At 31.2% G+C, this 22890-nt stretch overlaps 1 protein-coding gene across 3 annotated transcripts in view; it reads right to left on the reverse strand.

The window, feature by feature from the left end:
• LOC124356862 (ribonuclease Oy) overlaps positions 1-21742 on the reverse strand; it is a 65976-nt gene extending 44234 nt beyond the window's left edge. The window contains exons 1-2 of one of the 3 annotated variants that reach the window (XM_046808136.1): positions 21480-21742; positions 4447-4572 (exon numbers count right to left, since the gene is read on the reverse strand). In XM_046808136.1, the coding sequence (XP_046664092.1) occupies positions 4447-4553 (107 nt within the window). In that variant the 5' untranslated portion in view covers positions 4554-4572; positions 21480-21742. Of the gene's footprint in view, positions 1-4446; positions 4573-7238; positions 7670-21479 lie in introns of those variants that run through there. The other 2 variants (XM_046808134.1, XM_046808133.1) reach the window with 2 other exon arrangements.
• Between the last annotated feature and the right edge of the window lie 1148 nt (positions 21743-22890).

The following is a 22890-nucleotide window of genomic DNA, read 5'->3' on the forward strand; positions in this document are numbered from 1 at the left end:
GCAAAATGTGGAATTTTAGGTACAATTTAGTAGTACCTTTATTTTATTTCTAGCACGTTGTAAATAAATAAACTTGACTTAAAATGCTGGCAAAAATCTCAAAATTAAAACTATCCCACATGACACATCTATCATAGAGAACTACTTCAAGAATTTTGTTTTATTTAACTTCTAAAGACAATAAATTAAAGTGTAAATTCGGAGGCAATAGTATCTATAATATCAGTAACTTGTTTTGTATTAGCAATTTTTACCATAAATATTAACTCTTAAAAAATTGTTTGAATATATAAATAATCTATCTTAAGGGCATTATATATACACATGCCTTGTAGAATTATAGGCACAAATCTTTTGTGAGTATGAAAAATTGTACTGAGAGGAAACTACAATTTTTATATTTTATTATATTTTAAAATGACCTGTAATTCTGGAATGAAACACTTTTTCATAAACTTTGTATATATATAACGGGAAGCAATGTGATTGGTCGATATTTGTTTTATCTTTCTTCTTATAAAGGTGTTTTACAATTGCAAATTTTAGTTCGACAGGAAAAATACCAACTTCAAAACATTGATTAATGATGAAAGATATTGGGCAAGCATTAAGTAAACTGAAGCTTTTAGGACATTAGTAGGAATACCATTCCGGCCAACAGATATTTAATTTATCAATGTCAAAATCTAATCCTAATTTCATTAGGATCTGTTGGTTGTACAAACTTAGAAGACTGTACGTAACGATTACATTTGGAAAGAAACTGAACATATTTTTCAACGTCTGGTTCTAAATCGTTAGAAACGTTAATAAAATAATTGTTGGAAGAATTTGCTATCCGCTATGATTGAGAAATAGTTTTGCTATCCATACTAAGCAATATGTTTTCATTCTCTGTCAGTGTTAATCTTCCAGTTTCTCTTTTAACAACATTCCACATTGCTCTGGGTTTACTTTCTGCATCTAAGATATACCTGTCATTGGAAATTATTTTTGCAGCTTGAATAACATTCTTCAATTTTTACAACATTACTTATAAAATGTGGAGAGCTCGGGGCAATTTGAAGTGCACCGGGCTTCATGTAGTTGATGTTTGTGTATACATGATTTTATTTTTCTCTGGGTTAGCCATAGTGTGTTTATAACAGTTGTTTTTTTGTTTACATGAAACGAAAGGAAAAGCTTCATCAAAACTTTATAATAAGCACCACGAGGTATGAACTAGTTCAAAGTTGTAGTTTATGTCGCTTTTGTTATCTAATTTTATATTTATATATTATTATGTAGGAGGTATATAATATTATTTATATTGCGTGCTACATTTTCTTTTTAGGCTTGTGATTTGATGTTTGGATTGTGAATTACTAATTCTGCTGAGTGGATGTTTTATTACAAACATTTTATGATTAGATAAACCAGGTTAGAGTAATTAACAATGCCTCTGGAAAAAATTTGTAATTATATTATCAATACAAGTATGAGCAGTTACAGTTGATTTAGTTTGTTCCTTAAAAGACATGTTTAAGCCATATGATTCCATCAATCTACGTAAATGTACCCCATTTTGTTTCATTCAACACATTTACATTAAAGTCACCTACAAGTATGATATGTTTTTTATCAAACACTTTCATAAGGCTGGCTATTTTCTTCTAGTTTAACAATAAATTCCAAATAATTACTACTAGGTGGTCTGTAAATTCAGAAAACTACAAAATATTTACAGTTTTTAATCGTTGTAACAATAACTTGAACCAACAAGGTATCAAGTAAAAATAAAAACTTTGCAATTTCGTTAACTTTAAAATTATATGCCATATAAGCAGGGTTGAGTAATCAATGATTTAATTTTCGCAGTTTGAATATTAAAAAAAAACAGTGAGCTAAATAAATGTAAAACTAAAACACTGTACTTGACTTTTATGTTTTATAAATAACGTCTCATAAAATAAGGAATGGAAGCTTTTGAAAAGTAAAGCAGTTTAAAATAATTCATGGATTCTAGTTATGGATTTATGGTAACATCCTTTTATCAATAGTTCACTTCCTTATCTTATCACTTTCTCCAGTATCATACCCACTCCTTGTCTAGTCTTATAAACCAGTCCACATAAATTACTTCTATCCTATAATCTACTATTTTTCTGCTCAAATTAGTCAAGTGTAGATTGCCGTAAAGTACACTTCTTACAAGTACATTGGTATGCATCTTGTTTGCAGATTTTGTGATGGAAATGCGTGTGCCACCCAGAGGAAATATGAAGCTCACTAACATGATCGCTGACTTCCCAGCATTCTGTGTTTCAAGACTGCATGGAGAAAGGTAAACTTCAGAAACAACCTGACAAGGTAGCACACATTGCTCGTGATGTAGGATTAAGAAAAGTAGATCAGTTAGGAAAAACATAATTTGCACAAGTGTTGTATAAAAATTGCTAACTTTTCACAAGTTCTAATGTAAAATACATCAAATTTTTTACAAATTATGTTTTTAAAGTACATTGGCTATCACTGAGTATTATTATAATGTTGGAGGTGACAATTATTTAATCCTATTATCACAGGCGATGAAACAAGTGTGGCTTACATTACAATGAATTCAATACAATCCATGGAATGGCAGCATCCTAAATCACAAAAAAAAAAATGAAGTTCAAACAGTAAATTTCAACCCGGAAAATAATGTGTACCTTGTCTTGAAACAGAAAGAGCGTGTTGTTTTTTTTCCTCGTGGGGACAATAAATTCTAAAAAATAGTGTGAGACTTTACACGAATTGTATTGTGCAATTCGAAGATGAATCATTTTGCTACATACATACAATACCTGCCCCTTTTTGGCACAACAAACTCAAGATCTCGTCACGTCATTTGGATGGCCATGGTCATATTTGTTATATCCTAGATTTAGCGCTCACTAACTACGTCATATTTTTTTTGCAATTCAAGAAGCATTCTGGAGGTCACCTTCACAATGATGAAATTATAAAAATGATTGTATTGCAGTAGTCGATCAGGTAGCAACTTTCTACAGTGTTACATGATCAGTACTTTAATAGTAATAGCAATTACATAGAAAAGTAGGTAAATGTATGAGCTATCATGAAAAACTATATGTTTTTTATCTAAATTTTACTTGTTTTTATACTAAGAAATAAAAAGTATGGATACTCCATACTAATTTTAAATGGCCACACCTATAAAAACCAAACTCACCAACATTTCTGAAGAGAACAAAACTGCACTTTTTGATTAGTATCACAAGATTGCCTCTGCTCTCAAAGTGCCAAATTTTGGGCCCAACTTATAAATTTTAAATATAAACCGTCAAGTTAAACATAGTTTTAAAGATCTTTAAGAAAGAAAATTAACGGTGAAACTTAGAGGTCGTTATCTCAAACCAGTATACAATGGCATCTAATTCACATTTCAATTTACTTTTAATAGGAAAACTAATGAATAGCTATACTTAATGTTTAACAGTGAACAAAACCCACAATAAAATTACTAACAAGGTTTTAGATGCCTCAAAAAAGAAGAGTCTCAAGTCTTATAAGCTATTGTTTATCTCAAGAGAACGTGTTGATGATGTTCACAAATTTAAGAAGTGGTTATTCATTTAGTTATCTACTAGTTGTACAGTATAGTATTTTATATATACAGTATTTTGTAATGTGTTGTAGAGAACATTCTGTTTCAGAAACTTTGAATAATTCCCAAATGTCAGTATATAAAGTTTTGCACACTAACAATTTAAAACTTATAAAACTCACTTATTTTATGAGCTATATTGGGTCTTGTTTTTCTAGGTACGGTCATTACAAATTATTATAGGGGTATCAATACTTTTCATTCACCCTGTATATCAGAATGGTACTTAAGTAAAAACATACTTCATAAAGTTTACTCAGCATTGACACTAGAAAAACATACGTAAAAATGTACTGAAGTGTAACAAATATGGAATTGTAAAGAATAAAAAAAATAATAAAAAACTAGAAGTAGGCAATAGAATTAAAACAAACAATGCAATACCTACCCAACAACAAACTAAGTTGTTAGCAGTCAGTTCAATCATATTTACTTACAGAAGCAAAGCAACTTCACTACAGTAATTATATAATATTTTATACTGTTAATAGTTAATAGTTCAGTTCACAACTAAACTAGAGAACTTGATTCGTTATAAACATTTTAGTACATCGGAAGTCGTTTTTACCTGTTACGTTTTCAAACAATTAATTTGTAAACGTTCATAGAATCACAAGTCGAGATTATAGGCAGATATTATGGGCGTCCATATAATAATACAATCACAAAAACTATTACAGTTTATAATTAGTTATTGATTTTTAGATTTTTTAATACAACTTAAATTGATTTTCTTAAATTAGATAAGGATTGTACGGGCACACGTTTTATTCCAGCAAATATTATTTGTAACTTACCTCAGAAACAACAAACTGGAAAGCAAAGTGAAGAAAAATAAATAAATGAGGAGCCTAGTTTTGAAGCTCAGAGGAGCCCAACTCCTCTGTTGGGCTTGAGACATCATCAGTTCAACTTAAATGATCCTGGAAAACAAATTATATTATAATAGCGCAACAATTATTCACTATTTTATTAATAAGTGCACAGTTAAATTTATGAACATCTGTATATTAAAATGAATAAAACAAAAGATTTTTTACTGAACAACAATCAGTAATAAAATACAAAATATTAATGTTGTAGAACATAACCCAGACAATAACAATATTATACAAGATAAAAATATTCCAGCTGTTGCTCTCAGTACAACATATTTCAAATCCAATAGGTATGCTGCTGTCTACATTTATCTTTATCTTATGATGATTTGGATCTACATAAATATAAGTAGGCATTCAAATTCACTTTATATGAAACTACGAGTATATTCAGCATAAAGCCACTATTTAAAAACCTACTGGTTAACTTGGCTTAAGTCTTAAAAGGGCATATCAGTAGGTCTACACAATTTTCGACCATTTTAATATTTCTGTAAAACTGTTATATAGCTAACCACAGAAAATCTAATTAATATGTTAATTACTAGCCTATATATTATTAATGTTTTCAGATGACTTCACGGAATCATAATATCATTCTTACTTACTTAAGTTATATACTTACCACACTTTGCAAATACCTTTCAGTGAATAACATTGTTCAAAATTTTGTTGGTGGCCTAATGCGTGTTGTGAAACCAATTTTTCATCCTGTTTTTTAGACGAACAACGATGATTATTCATTCTAATGTGCAATGGATTTTTGTTGTCAATCTAAGATAATCCATTGCACAATTTTTACAAGTTAACTGATAAATTACATTTTTACTTTTGCAATTAATTTCTCCTCTAATAGGATAAGTTTTCATTGTTTACTACTAGTAAATAAATTGGAAAATTTAGTAAAAATAATAAAAAATTATATTATAAATCCCTAAAAGGGATCCTCTAAAATTGCTTATAAGTATCTTTTAAATCTTGACAAGAAGAAGATTACAAAGGTGTTTTTGTTCACAGATGGATGCAGTGACCAGAACAAAAATTCTGGCATAGCCACAATTTTACTTGTATACTGTAAATACCTCTAACAATATATATAAAAATTTCACTAAAATTTGTTGAGCCGTACCACGACTAAAATGAGGGGGGATTCTACACACATTGCGATACGTTCAGCTTTGATTACTGCTGGTATTGTATACGTACCAGCTGAACTTAAGGCAATAATATTGTCTGGCTACAGTATAATAAGAGGCCACCACAACAATATAATCATATTTATGATTATCTAAACTATAGAAAAAAAAATGTTAACACGAATTACATTATATAAAAACTATCCATGTTGTGTATTTATAGAATGTAACAAACAAAACAGTTTAACATTTAGTTACTTTTTGCTGTTTTTAAGGATATACTATGGTTCTGTTGTGGTGGTGGCCTCTTATTATATTGCAGCCATTTTAGTAAACCAAATTATGTTTAAAGAACTGGTTTTACATGCATTAAAAACACTAATTTTTAATTGAAGTGTTGTTTTTCTGTAATTTTTTTCCAATAATGAATAGCATTTTGTTCGTAAAACAATGTTTATCACAACTTTGTAAAAAGTAATTGGTTTCCGTATCATTGCTGATATAGGCTTAGTAGTTAATATGGCCAAAAACCAAAAAGTTACGTTAAAGCAATTTTTTCTTTTATTATTTTTAAAATAATGTTTTTATTGTTTTGTTTAAAAAATTTTATATTGTTTCATACAAAAAGCTGAAAAATAACAAAACAAACAGTAACAAACAGTATTTTAAAATGGCATTGCCGTTGGAATGTATAAATAAATAAGTTGTAAATGAACTAGCCCATTGTCTTAATTATAGACATACTTTCTTATCTAGTTTAAAAGCCTTCTAAATAAGAAAAGGAAAGAAATATTTAATTTTTAATAACAACACATAAATTCTGACACCTTAAAGCATATATAGAAAAAAATTAATATGTTAGGTTTATGTGGGCAGAGACAAGCTTAAGAGTTGGTGTATTTCTTTAACCTACTCTCCTGAAAAGTTATGTTTTTGCAGTTACGTCACTATGTCTAGAGCATAACGACATGTGTTATTGGTCACAAGCTGTCAGGCAGGTTTATCCTTCAAGATAGTAAAAAGTAACTAAATGTAACACTTCTTTGTTACCCATAGCCTAGATAGTTTTATAATTATCATTACTCTTTTAGATATAAAAACAGCTGAACTAGTTATACTGTAATATTAAATACTTATAACGTAATTTGGTTTAACATTTTGGTATCTGTATTTTGATATCGAATATCAATGATTCAATTATGTTAGTGGTGGCTGCTTATTATACTGCAGCCCATTGTTAGTTAAGTACTATACAAGTGTAGTGTAAATTTGTGGGTAAGAAAATTGCAATTATGGAAATAACTGCAGTTTTATTTTAAGCTTTCATTTTTAACACGTTCAGGCCAAGGCCTAGGCTATACAGATTTCCAAACAATCTTACAACACAAATTAGGATAATAGCAGTACTCTTCTAACAAGTTCCAATGATAGATTTGTAACCTTTTTTATTTAAAAATTGAAATAAAATCATTAATTACTATAGAAGTGATATAGTCTAACTGCCATAAAAGTATATTATAAAAGACATTTATAGGATGACCTTACATAAATACAACTTATTTTAATTAAACTTACTTTTAAAAATCGTTATAGCCTACCTGATGTTGAAAAATCATATACTATTTACACTGGCAATAAATATTAAAACTGAAATATTCCGAACTTCTCTGTTATGAGAAAGGAAATGCCACAAAACAGCTGACTTTGTTATGACAATCAAACAGATAGTAACCTTATGTGTTCAATCCCTTCAAGGTTTGTCTACGTATTTCACAATTTCTCACTAAACAATGCTATTGTGATAGTATAATCTAATAAAATATTATTCAATTAATTCAAACTTGTGGATGGATAATGTTATCTATAGTGAACTACGACTTTCACTACAGTTTATCATGTAATAATATATCTATTTATCTTGATACTCTTGATATATAAGTTGTTCGCAATGCTTCTGGAATTTGTGGTTATGTACATGAAGTTTATTGTGACGATATTGCGATTTTGAACTCTAATATTTATTTATTGTCTTCATTATAAAATGAAATTAGAGATCGAAAAAGTTTACAATGTTATATCTGTTTAACTTCTTCATAAACAGACTTTTAATTAATTAATTAATTCAAAATAAGCACTAAAGACCAGGGGCGGCACAAAAGATTTTGGGACCCTAGGCCAGAGTAATCAATGCCATTCCTACTCTCTCCGATTACTAATGCCTAAACAGTGTTTTGATTAAAATTAGAAATAAAACATATGCATTTTTTTAACCAAACAAACTTTACCTAGTCAAGTTTTGATTCACAAATAATGGTAAGTATTGAATTTACATACTAATACTCCGAATTAAAAAAATATATATTTTGATGGATTCTATAGACCACTGAATATATCCGTACTTTTTGTTTTATGTAGTAATGTATTTTTAACTTTATTTCTGTAGTTTGAATATGATAGGAATGATCGTCAAAATATAGTTGATGTTTGGGAGAAACTGGTCCTTTAATGTTTATATCTTCTGAGTGTTACAGTTTATTAAAGAGGGGAGTTGCAATAATCTCTTATCGGCCCAAAAGCCCTTATTAAACAGAGCACTAAAATCGATTAGCTGTTGCTACCTCTTAACTTTTGACCTGTTTAAGTTAGCTATGTATGTTTTTCCAACTCTTGCTTTCAGCTCTTCTTGCAGAGAACAAATGACTTATTCTTACTAAGGCTAACATTACATTGGAGAAAAGATTCCTTTAATTGTGTCATTTTTATTTTATGCTATTATAAAATCAACAATAATATCCCGATTTAAAGAATGTTGTTTATCGTTTGATAATTCGTAAGACCGAAATAAGAATCATAAAATGCTCAAATTGTGTAGTTATCTAGCCAAAATGTAGAATTCACACACCTATTCCTGTTCGTGACCACAATGTCGGTCAATGTAACAGAAAAAGTCTAGCTATAAAAAGCTGTATTGTTTATCTAGGTAAAATAAATTAACTTTTATTTATACAGCTTTATATTATTCTTTACACGCAGAAAACTTCCTCTTCATTTATTTACCTGGACACATAAAAGCTGTATAATATAATAGGCCTACAACTGGTCAAAACCCATACATTTTACAGAACACTTGTAATTAAAGAAACCGTTTCTGGCATTCAAACGTATTCAAGTAACAAATGTAATCTACGTGGAAACATAGTTTATAAACCCTACTCACCGGTGTTTGCACAAATACATGAAACATGTACCTGTAGAGCTATCTATTGAATCTGTTTGATTTCTTGAGTTTGCCAGTTAAGGGTACATTTAAAAAACATGTATAGTAAATATTATCACAAAGACATGATTAGGTTGTAAAAGCAGGTGTGCATCCTCCTCTCCAAATATTTTGTCACAGTGATGAAAAGTTATATCATAGTAAATGTTATGTTTTTATAGTTTCTCATAAGTTCAATTAAAAATAAATAAAAGTGGATTTCAATTTTTGGTCGAAATTGGTCATTTTCAGTAGGGAATCCCCTTAACTGTCTTTCTCTTCAGCTTGGAGGTCAGGAAAGGAATAATGATCATCATGAAGTTACAGGATACTGTTAATAATTAACTCTCCCAACAATATAAGCACTGAAGCAAGCACTGGTTAACTTACTGAGTAGTAAGTTCATCACTATCATCTAATCTATATTCTGGGTGAGAATCCTGAGTTAGACTCTTCTCATCTGTAACTTACCCTCCAAAGCCTCTCAAGTACTTTCACTCCTAAGAAAATATAGTCAAAAGGACGACTCAATAACGAGGTTTCAAATATGGAAATGGCAAACTCAAGAAATCAAACAGATTCAATAGATAGCTCTACAGGTACATGTTTCATGTATTTGTGCAAACACCGGTGAGTAGGGTTTATAAACTATGTTTCCACGTAGATTACATTTGTTACTTGAATACGTTTGAATGCCAGAAACGGTTTCTTTAATTACAAGTGTTCTGTAAAATGTATGGGTTTTGACCAGTTGTAGGCCTATTATATTATACAGCTTTTATGTGTCCAGGTAAATAAATGAAGAGGAAGTTTTCTGCGTGTAAAGAATAATATAAAGCTGTATAAATAAAAGTTAATTTATTTTACCTAGATAAACAATACAGCTTTTTATAGCTAGACTTTTTCTGTTACATTGACCGACATTGTGGTCACGAACAGGAATAGGTGTGTGAATTCTACATTTTGGCTAGATAACTACACAATTTGAGCATTTTATGATTCTTATTTCGGTCTTACGAATTATCAAACGATAAACAACATTCTTTAAATCGGGATATTATTGTTGATTTTATAATAGCATAAAATAAAAATGACACAATTAAAGGAATCTTTTCTCCAATGTAATGTTAGCCTTAGTAAGAATAAGTCATTTGTTCTCTGCAAGAAGAGCTGAAAGCAAGAGTTGGAAAAACATACATAGCTAACTTAAACAGGTCAAAAGTTAAGAGGTAGCAACAGCTAATCGATTTTAGTGCTCTGTTTAATAAGGGCTTTTGGGCCGATAAGAGATTATTGCAACTCCCCTCTTTAATAAACTGTAACACTCAGAAGATATAAACATTAAAGGACCAGTTTCTCCCAAACATCAACTATATTTTGACGATCATTCCTATCATATTCAAACTACAGAAATAAAGTTAAAAATACATTACTACATAAAACAAAAAGTACGGATATATTCAGTGGTCTATAGAATCCATCAAAATATATATTTTTTTAATTCGGAGTATTAGTATGTAAATTCAATACTTACCATTATTTGTGAATCAAAACTTGACTAGGTAAAGTTTGTTTGGTTAAAAAAATGCATATGTTTTATTTCTAATTTTAATCAAAACACTGTTTAGGCATTAGTAATCGGAGAGAGTAGGAATGGCATTGATTACTCTGGCCTAGGGTCCCAAAATCTTTTGTGCCGCCCCTGGTCTTTAGTGCTTATTTTGAATTAATTAATTAATTAAAAGTCTGTTTATGAAGAAGTTAAACAGATATAACATTGTAAACTTTTTCGATCTCTAATTTCATTTTATAATGAAGACAATAAATAAATATTAGAGTTCAAAATCGCAATATCGTCACAATAAACTTCATGTACATAACCACAAATTCCAGAAGCATTGCGAACAACTTATATATCAAGAGTATCAAGATAAATAGATATATTATTACATGATAAACTGTAGTGAAAGTCGTAGTTCACTATAGATAACATTATCCATCCACAAGTTTGAATTAATTGAATAATATTTTATTAGATTATACTATCACAATAGCATTGTTTAGTGAGAAATTGTGAAATACGTAGACAAACCTTGAAGGGATTGAACACATAAGGTTACTATGTGTTTTGGACATCGTTCTTATGTTTTTAATTAACTATATTTGTCTAAAAGTCTACAAGCTGCTACTATAAGTTGCTACATTACAATCAACAAAAGAAAGATGTATAACGATAAAAACTCTATTATCAAGGGTATAACACTAAATATTAAATCATTTAAATGCGCAGGAAAATCGTTATAAAATGAAACTTATTAGGTATACAGTAACTGTAATGCACATATGATCCATTTACGAATAATACTTCACTTTATGTTGCCAATCTGCCAAGTGAACAATTGTAATACTGTTATTTCAAACAGTATCATCATTGCCAGGATGCGCGTGCTGCGCCGCCGTCTCTTTGCAGACTGGTTGAGTCCTTTGCCCCCTTTATTTGCTAAGCGTAAACGAATCCTATCACTTGAGATGCTGCAAAACTTAGTTTCTGTTTGTCTGTCTGAACGATATCTTGAGAATTAACTGGCTTATAGACTTTAAAGCTTGCATGAAGCTTCATTCTATATAAGCAACATGGAGTTCGATAATGGTACATTTCACTCCATGGGATTGGCTGAACATTAGCGAAAATGTTACACGGATCTTAAGGGTAATCATGATGGAATAATAAAGCATAGATAAATTTGCATCAAAACGGAATATAATTGACATTTTAACAAGAGGCATAGTGAAAGATGTAGCTATGGACTTAAAGGTTGCATACAACCTTAGAGATATGCTGTTTATGCGAGACGTGGTGCGGTGTACTCATATCTTGTAATACAAAATGAGTATGATAACGAATCTTTAATGATATTTTTCTTCATTTATATTATTAGATAATTGTAGGCAGTAAATACCTATTACTAATTTAATGTAAAATGAGTTCCTTTGTTCATAAATAATTTGTTGACTAATTTTGTCTAAAAACGTTTTAAAACTCAACTATTAGGACTTTACCTTAAAGTGAGGCATTATTTCTGGCTTTTCCCGGGCTAAACTCTCTCTGGGTCCGAAGAATCGCCCCCATTTAATCTTTCCCTCACGTCGTGCTTCTTTGTAGTAGCCGAAGAGTAAAGATAACTGTAAGTACAACACACAACGTATTATAAATAACTTTTAAAATATGTTACAAGCGGACATTTGTACTGATAGGAAACTAAATAGGGTGGAAATTCTGTACTAAAATTCGATACAACAACTTTACATACATTCTCGCGCATGTAGTTCAAAGAAAATGGCATACACTAATTTCGGTACCTACGTCGAGACACCGATTTCAAATTTATCAATACTAAATCCTAATTATTCTGCTAAATTTTGTTTATAAAAATATTTTCCAAATTGTTGTATATGGTTCAAATTCAAATGGAACTATATGATGATGCTTGAAGTTTCTTGAATCCTGGGAGAGGAAACATTACGTATCTCTCATCCCCTGTGTGCGATGAATCCATTGAGCTACTTGGAAAACAAGTACTAGCCTACATTTTGAACAAAGATAGAAACTTAATACTTTTCAGTTTTTGTGGATTGTACTCCAGACATTTCGCATGTGGATCCATTATTATTTGTAATATGCTATGCGAAACAAAGTGGAGACCCAGTTGAGATATTTCTTAAGGTCTTGCCAAAAGATGGATACAAGGCTTTTGATATACCTACAGCGTCACCGAGGCGCTGCAAATGGTTGATTAAACATATGAAGTGCCGTGGGCAATCTTACTGTAACGCGTCAAACATGTCTGGGATTTATTCTGGTATACAAGCAAGAATTCTTGAAGTCAGCCCACTTTCATTATATGTCCCTTGTGCGGCCCGTTCACTACACTTAGTTCGTACTTACACAGTAGATTCCTGCCTTTAAAGCGGTAAAGTTGTTAAATCTCCTTCAAGATTGTATATTTTTTGTAGCTCAACTAAAATATGGATAGTATTTGATAAGTACAAATATACTAAATTAACAACAATAAACCTTTCCACGACAACGTGGTCTGCTTATAGGTATGACTTTGTGATGAGAGCTTTACAAAAAGAATGGTCTGCACTCATTAAAGCTCTTGAAGACTTGGAGAGCAATCCAGATAAAAAAAAACTGCTACCCGAGCGAAAGCAAGAGGTCTGATCAAAAGATTGATGAGGTTAGAAACAACTGTAAACAGCCCAGTTATGTTTAACTATCTCCTTGTGCTTTATAATTAACAAATATGTTCAAAATGAAGACGTTGATGTAGCAGACGTCGTAGAAGTTTTCAGTCAATAACACATTTCCTTGGAGAACTCATCAGAGAGCAATTTGATTTGTATGAAAGCAAAACACTAGGCGTTTGCGAAACAAAAACGTATGAACTTGACGAAAGACCTAAAACAATCAGGAAAATTCAAGTTGACAAGTCCAGGGCCGGCGAAGTTTACTTTTTCGGATGAGACCACTTCAGAGTGAATAAAGTTTTGCGTATAATAGATAACTTAAGAGGATTCCCTACTGAAACTAGTGATTTTCTTTAGAACATGTTTAATGATTGTAATATATAATATTTTTGGGTTCCTTTGGTAGCAAAATAGCCTTTTCTCTTTCCTGCTAGTGGTATATTAGGCTTACATATGTCTTCAATATATAAATACACCATTCACCAACTACAAGTACCAGTATGGTACGTTACTTTCATCTATAGCTACTAAATAGCTTGTGTAAACTTCAAACGCTGATTCCCGCAGATTTTAAATTTTTATATTTTTCACATAAATGTTCTTATAACTTTTTGACTATTAAAGCTAAAGCAGTGAAACTTTTACTACATATTATTTATAATGGTGTAAAACATTTTGAACATGGATAATATTATATGTTAAACAAAAGTTTATATAAAAAAATAGATAAAAATAATAATATGTATAAAAAATGTATTAACATGTTTTTGTACAGCCATTAATTTAAAACTATTTGAGAAATAAACTTGAGCATGCACAAAAACTTACTTAGTACTTGTCAGGTTCTTCAAAATGAGATAATAAACAATAATATTGGTTCATTAGTTACAAAGTTATAAGACATTCAAAATCCCATATATTTTTTCTAATAAAAAACTCAAAAATATCAAAAAGGAGGTGAATATATATATATATATATATATATATATATATATATATACTTTTTGCGATTCAATGTTTATAATATATATATATATAAACAGTGGCAAACATTATTCCAGAACCAAAGGAACCCAAAAATATTATATATTATAATCATTAAACATGTTCTAAAGAAAATCACTAGTTTCAGTAGGGAATCCTCTTAAGTTATCTATTATACGCAAAACTTTATTCACTCTGAAGTGGTCTCATCCGAAAAAGTAAACTTCGCCGGCCCTGGACTTGTCAACTTGAATTTTCCTGATTGTTTTAGGTCTTTCGTCAAGTTCATACGTTTTTGTTTCGCAAACGCCTAGTGTTTTGCTTTCATACAAATCAAATTGCTCTCTGATGAGTTCTCCAAGGAAATGTGTTATTGACTGAAAACTTCTACGACGTCTGCTACATCAACGTTTTCATTTTGAACATATTTGTTAATTATAAAGCACAAGGAGATAGTTAAACATAACTGGGCTATTTACAGTTGTTTCTAACCTCATCAATCTTTTGATCAGACCTCTTGCTTTCGCTCGGGTAGCAGTTTTTTTTATCTGGATTGCTCTCCAAGTCTTCAAGAGCTTTAATGAGTGCAGACCATTCTTTTTGTAAAGCTCTCATCACAAAGTCATACCTATAAGCAGACCACGTTGTCGTGGAAAGGTTTATTGTTGTTAATTTAGTATATTTGTACTTATCAAATACTATCCATATTTTAGTTGAGCTACAAAAAATATACAATCTTGAAGGAGATTTAACAACTTTACCGCTTTAAGGCAGGAATCTACTGTGTAAGTACGAACTAAGTGTAGTGAACGGGCCGCACAAGGGACATATAATGAAAGTGGGCTGACTTCAAGAATTCTTGCTTGTATACCAGAATAAATCCCAGACATGTTTGACGCGTTACAGTAAGATTGCCCACGGCACTTCATATGTTTAATCAACCATTTGCAGCGCCTCGGTGACGCTGTAGGTATATCAAAAGCCTTGTATCCATCTTTTGGCAAGACCTTAAGAAATATCTCAACTGGGTCTCCACTTTGTTTCGCATAGCATATTACAAATAATAATGGATCCACATGCGAAATGTCTGGAGTACAATCCACAAAAACTGAAAAGTATTAAGTTTCTATCTTTGTTCAAAATGTAGGCTAGTACTTGTTTTCCAAGTAGCTCAATGGATTCATCGCACACAGGGGATGAGAGATACGTAATGTTTCCTCTCCCAGGATTCAAGAAACTTCAAGCATCATCATATAGTTCCATTTGAATTTGAACCATATACAACAATTTGGAAAATATTTTTATAAACAAAATTTAGCAGAATAATTAGGATTTAGTATTGATAAATTTGAAATCGGTGTCTCGACGTAGGTACCGAAATTAGTGTATGCCATTTTCTTTGAACTACATGCGCGAGAATGTATGTAAAGTTGTTGTATCGAATTTTAGTACAGAATTTCCACCCTATTTAGTTTCCTATCAGTACAAATGTCCGCTTGTAACATATTTTAAAAGTTATTTATAATACGTTGTGTGTTGTACTTACAGTTATCTTTACTCTTCGGCTACTACAAAGAAGCACGACGTGAGGGAAAGATTAAATGGGGGCGATTCTTCGGACCCAGAGAGAGTTTAGCCCGGGAAAAGCCAGAAATAATGCCTCACTTTAAGGTAAAGTCCTAATAGTTGAGTTTTAAAACGTTTTTAGACAAAATTAGTCAACAAATTATTTATGAACAAAGGAACTCATTTTACATTAAATTAGTAATAGGTATTTACTGCCTACAATTATCTAATAATATAAATGAAGAAAAATATCATTAAAGATTCGTTATCATACTCATTTTGTATTACAATATATGAGTACACCGCACCACGTCTCGCATAAACAGCATATCTCTAAGGTTGTATGCAACCTTTAAGTCCATAGCTACATCTTTCACTATGCCTCTTGTTAAAATGTCAATTATATTCCGTTTTGGTGCAAATTTATCTATGCTTTATTATTCCATCATGATTACCCTTAAGATCCGTGTAACATTTTCGCTAATGTTCAGCCAATCCCATGGAGTGAAATGTACCATTATCGAACTCCATGTTGCTTATATAGAATGAAGCTTCATGCAAGCTTTAAAGTCTATAAGTCAGTTAATTCTCAAGATATCGTTCAGACAGACAAACAGAAACTAAGTTTTGCAGCATCTCAAGTGATAGGATTCGTTTACGCTTAGCAAATAAAGGGGGCAAAGGACTCAACCAGTCTGCAAAGAGACGGCGGCGCAGCACGCGCATCCTGGCAATGATGATACTGTTTGAAATAACAGTATTACAATTGTTCACTTGGCAGATTGGCAACATAAAGTGAAGTATTATTCGTAAATGGATCATATGTGCATTACAGTTACTGTATACCTAATAAGTTTCATTTTATAACGATTTTCCTGCGCATTTAAATGATTTAATATTTAGTGTTAACCCTTGATAATAGAGTTTTTATCGTTATACATCTTTCTTTTGTTGATTGTAATGTAGCAACTTATAGTAGCAGCTTGTAGACTTTTAGACAAATATAGTTAATTAAAAACATAAGAACGATGTCCAAAACACATATAACATGTTTAAAACATGATTCTGAGCCTGAAATATTACAAGTACAATTTATCACAGAGGTTAAACAACACAAAGTTTAGATGACAACCAAAACCAAATTTAAACATAAACTTCTCAATTTGAGTAGTTTCACGTCGGTTGCGAAATAGACACAAAGGAATGAGAAAATAAACAGAAAACCTATATAGAGAAACAATAGCAATAGGTTGTTTTCAAAATGTTTTACAAGATTATTACACAATATAAAGGGATATCAGTTATGATTAAACACGTGACATAGGCTACAAAACATTTTATAGTAAGTGTGTGTGTGTGTGTGTGTGTGTGTGTGTGTGTGTGTGTGTGTGTGTGTGTGTGTGTGTGTGTGTGTGTGTGTGTGTGTGTGTGTGTGTGTGTGTTTACGGCTATGAACAGAAGAAGAAAATTAACAGTAAGAAAATAAGGAGTTCTTGCTTCGAGGTTTCAATATAAAAGAAAATCGAGTGTTTAGATACGAGACGCTCGACCCACTAGTTGGAATCAGATTTGCTATAAGACATTAAAACTCAAATGATATGTAGATCCTATAACTTATTCTCGTAAATTGTCATTCAGAAATTGTTTGCTTAAGAATTTTAAACTATGATGCTGTTCAACTTTTGAATAGCTTTAATGCCCTCATCCATAGACTATAGCCTACATTGTACAAAATAAAAATATATCAAAGGGTTTAAAGGGTTTATTATTGTATATATTTTATCAAACACTTTTCGTGGCCACATCTCTAATAAAATAACAATATTTTCCTATAAAATACATAAAGACACAAATTAAACAGACGTAAATAAACTCATATTTAGAGCTCATATTAGGGCAATGGATACCCTCAATTAGTAATAAAGTAAATAAGTGCAAACGAACCAGAAGAATTATTCCTGAGTCAGAAAAACAGAATTTTGATAAGTTTGCGTTTATGTCAATCCCTTATGTGCCGAGATTATCGGAGAAAATTAGATGAGTAGGTAGAAAGTACAACATTAGAACCGCGTTTAAAACACACAATACTCTTAGACAAAGTCTCGTAAAAACAAAACCAAAAAATGGCACACAGGATTCCAAAAACTGTGTTTACAGTATAAAATGTAGTTGCAATAGGGAATACAAAGGCGAGACAAAAAGACCACTAAACGTAAGGATAAAAGAGCACAAAGAAAACACAAGAAAGGGTCTCACAGAAAAGTCAAAAATTGCACACCATTTTTAGTTAGAAGACCATCATATGAGTTGGGATGAAGCCAACATAATACATAGGGAACCACATTTCTTCAAAAGGAAGTTAATTGAGGCAACATACATTAAATTGGCAGACCAACCAATCAGTCAACCATCAGTCGAGATTAGGCCGCTTTTGTTGCCAATTCTTAAAAATGGACTTAAAAGAAAACCAAAAGTATCAAATGGATCAGATATTTGTAATAAACCAATGCGGGGTCACAATTTGGTTTTAAGAAGTAAATCTAGCATGAACCAATAATAACAAAAAAGGGCTTATTCCTGTCCCCCTCCCTTGTTATTTCCGCCATCTTGTTTTTGTCTGCCGTGACGATTACCATTTGCTAGTGCCCTCTTATCAGTCGTAGGTTGTTGGTAGACGAATGCAGACGTATTGTGACCTGTATTCTGTAGTTCAGTTTAATGATTAGCGTTGTGTATAGTTTGTTATTAAGTGCACGTTTTTAGAGTTAGTGAATTTGACAAACAACATGGTGGTTGTGATTCTTGACTTAGGCGTGCCACAACGCTTTGGTATGATTTGTTCATTTTAACTAGCTTAGTTATTATGATTTGAAATTATGTATTAGGTTAGTTATTACCTGAAGAAGAGATCAGATAGCAGATCTCGAAACGTATTGTTACTGATTTCTTGTTTCACTGAACGATGTTAAATGTCCGGAAAAATCCTGTTTCCTTCACAATCCTTCCATCGTCAAAAATAACCTTCAAACAAAATAATATAATTGTGTTACGCAACTAATAGACCTAAACTGCTATAACAGTGTCTTTTCTGTTTCCAGGTGACACTTTTCAAGAATTAATCACCATGTCCAGTTTAGTACAGGGTGAAAGAGTCCGAGCCAGTAATGGCACTTCTACAGTAACAACACTTTAAGGCATCTATGGACTTTGTGTATGCTGACTTTTATATTATCTGGGAGAGAATTAAACAGCAGTGTACCTTTGGATCTCAAATTTATCTTAAATATGTTAATGATAATCTTACGGGGGAAAAGATGAATGTTGTTCTTGGTACAGAGATGCTAAGACTGCGGATTTCTTTGTCTCTGACAACGACTGAAGTTTCTGCGGACGAATAAAATGTTTTTAAGATATACATTGAATAAAAAAATTGCAAATATTTTTTTATTATTAGCAGTCTAATAGTTTTTACATGTACTATGCATTATATTACTTTATACACTTAAGTTTACCACCATAATGAAGACATAAATCTATAAGATAAATACCATTTTCAAAACAACATTCTTGCGAACGACAGCCAAAACCAGTTCAAACCAAACTGGATAAACGTAAACGGTATAAAACGTAATATCAGAGCAATTGAGCAAACGTAAATGTTACAAGGTCAATTAAATCGTTCAGCATTAACAAATCTTATATTTAATAAATACAAATTAATTTGACCTACTAAAAAATTGGAATTGCTACACTAAAATAAAATGTTATGTTAGATCAATCCACAGATCCATTTGTTCTTAAAACAGATTGTAATGACATAGATTGTTAAAACCTACTTAGTAAATTTCTATGGTAATATATTAATTATAATCAAGTGTTCATACAAACTGATACGCACCGAAAAAATTATCGCCTTATCAGAAAAATCAAACAACATTTTATTGAAGGAAGTATGCAAAGTAATTTTTAATGGTCCTTATCATTCCGTTATAATTTTTAAAGAGAGTTTTAACACTAAGTAATGTGTAGTATGTAATGTAACCCACGTCTGGTCTAGAAATCAGTTTTGCCTTCCATTCTTGTTGTCGTTGTGTGTTAAAACTAAGCTTGTGTGTTATATTGGTGATAACGATTAGATTTATAAAACGATTGAGATATGTCTGTTATATGAGCACTTTGTATTAACTACCATTGTGCTAATTATACGGACACTCTAATTGGGTAATACAAAATTTCTGACAAAGATCTAAATCTTAAATAAAATGAGATATTGTACTCCCAAATCGAGCTACCTTATTCATATCCCTGTTTGTACTCCTTTAGTCTATATTCTACATGGCATGCGATGAGTAAAATATAATTATGAACTGACAAATTTGTGATGAATCATTGTGTTAATTATATGTTAGCATAACTTTATAATATAGTCTTGTTACAGTTATATTTTATAACGTCTCTTAAGTACAAACGTACTCAATTTTAAACAAACTTCGCAAAAACCTAAGGAATTGTAACTCTGAAGGTAGCTCATACCTGGTTGCCAATGCAATAATATGCCATAATAATAATAATAAAACAAGAGAAATACGAATAGTTTTAAGTAAACCATTACAACAATTCTTATAAATTATACATTACACGCCTAGGTTTTTAAATTGACAAGCACTTTTTAATAAAATTAATATTACACAATTTTAGTACAGTCCTAAATGTAATTGTGGATCTTTTTGAATGTAGATTGAATTATTTTAATCTTTTTAGTCAGTTTTATAAATGTGGTTTTAACCATTATTTTTCAATAATTTAATTCTTACACATAGTTTTGATATAGTTGGAATCCTTTATTTTTTGTCTATCTAAATTCATTAGCTTTATAGTTTAATTTGGTATCTAAAATATAAATTGCCTTTCAGATCACATACATAAAATTTATTTATTTATAATGTATTCAAATTGTGAACGTTACGTAAATTAGATGACAGACAAAGTGAGTAAGTGTGCTAGGGCTCAAAGTTTTAAGTACCAAATATTTATGATAATATTATAAATGTCTGAAACACATAAAGATTTGAAATCTAAGTATTGGTACTAGGTTTATATAATTAGTTTATGTAATACTTTGTGCTTGTATAATATATTGTTTCAGAAATTAAAGGAATGTTAGTGTTTTATTTGCAATACTCCCAAATGCAATTCAATTAGAAATCATTTATTACTATACTTGGTTAATGGCTATAAAGCTGCTTGTAGGATGCTTTTCAGGTAAAGACCTGAGCGGCTTAACCCTAAAGGGGTTGATCCATCTGTGGCCAATGTCCTCAACGCAACCTAGATCATATTTTCTAGATGGGTAACTAAAATGTGCAAAACGTTCCCAAAAATAATGGTACATTTCAAGCAATCACGCTATAGTAGGATGCTTCTCAGATAAAGACCTGCTGGGATCAACCCCAAAGAGGTTGATACATCTTTATCCAGTGTCCTCGATATATATATAAAGTTCCCTAGGTTGTAAACTAAACTTTTCAAAAAAATGTTCTAAAACGTAAAGATGCATTGTTTTATGAATGTTACACACACACACACACACACACACACACACTTTCTAAAATTGATTGTATGCAGTATATTAACTTATTGAACCAAGAAGGGGGTGTTTGTGGTGGACACACACACACACACACACACACACACAAACTAAAATAAATTATAAAATCACTTAAAATTTACCAACATTAAGTCGTGTATGAGCTATTTACCGATCATTGGACAGCTACTGTTAGATTTATTGAGAACAAATATCACAACAAATTTTATTTCACTTCTTGCATTTCACTCTTGTCCATAAACGGAACTTTTAGCACTCGTGATAAAACACGAACACGAACAAAATAACTTCAGTACGCATACATCAGAAAAGGGTAAGCACTCTACTCTCTATATCCTCGAGCAATATGGACTGACTCACGAGCCAAGAGACGAGCTGAGCTGTAATCAAACTGGGAAGACCACAATGCCGATAGAACTGCATTGTCTTGGGAATCACAGCGTTGAATGCGACTGTTATTGTCATAACCATATGTTTAGTATGACCGCTCACAAACTTAAAACTCAATACTTCATTGTATACACTACTCTGTAGGCTAAGATTTATTATCCACTACTTTTTCAAGAAGGAGCTTGAAATCTTGTATATAGTCAATGCTTAATGCTTGAATGCGAAAAACTTTGGAATAATTCTCTAAACATTTCAACAAATCATTTGTGATGATTTAGCCGGATATTGATAAGATACCAAAAGAGCTGAATAGTCTGTGAATGTAGCTATTGTTTGGCTTAGTCATAAAATATGATCTATAGAACAATAGATAATGTCACAGTAAACAACTGAGGTTAAAAATTTTTATGAAGCTAGAAAGATGGTCTTGATTTTTTAAATTCAAAAATTTTATTTAATCTGATTAAGAACTAAAAAGATTTATGTAAGAATAAAAAGTGAAGTTTTGAATTTGTATAATAGGCTGTCGTGCCAGGCTGTGTACTATATATATATAAATATTCTGTTTACTGTGACAAGGAACTTTTCTTTCTTAATGTACAAAAAGCTCCCTACATACACAATTCTTACAAAATTCATCATATTAAAACATAAATAATAATTAATCGCGATATCATTTTCCTAGCAATCAAATAGAATAATCTTTTTAGAGTTAGGTTAGTTGCTCAAGTCAACCAGCAGTTCAATTCTTTAGCAGCTTATGAACGGCATTGACACTAGGATTCTTTCGTAATCAACCCCTGAATTCCTTCTGTTATGAAATCCAAGACTCTTTTCTCAACGTCGGTAATCAGTGTTCACCTACAAACAACACTACAATTTCTGCTGCGTATAGGCACTTTCTCCCTCATGACAAACTTATATTCCATTGCTTCATGCTTTAAGTCTGCACTTCGGAGCTCACATAGTTGTTTACTGTGTCAAGACAAACGCGCGCGCGCGCGCGTCTATAACGGGTACGTTCCGAGGCCCAGAATCGACGTTTAAAGGAACTGCCTACAACTTTTAAAATTTGTGGATATTTCAAATAAATATTATTTATAAAAATGACATAAAGAAGACTAACTGATATTCGTACTTCTATCTATATTATTTAGGACATATATAGGGAA

Source organism: Homalodisca vitripennis, chromosome 3 (genome assembly GCF_021130785.1).
Source record: "Homalodisca vitripennis isolate AUS2020 chromosome 3, UT_GWSS_2.1, whole genome shotgun sequence".
In the NCBI taxonomy this organism is placed as follows: Eukaryota; Metazoa; Arthropoda; class Insecta; order Hemiptera; family Cicadellidae; genus Homalodisca; species Homalodisca vitripennis.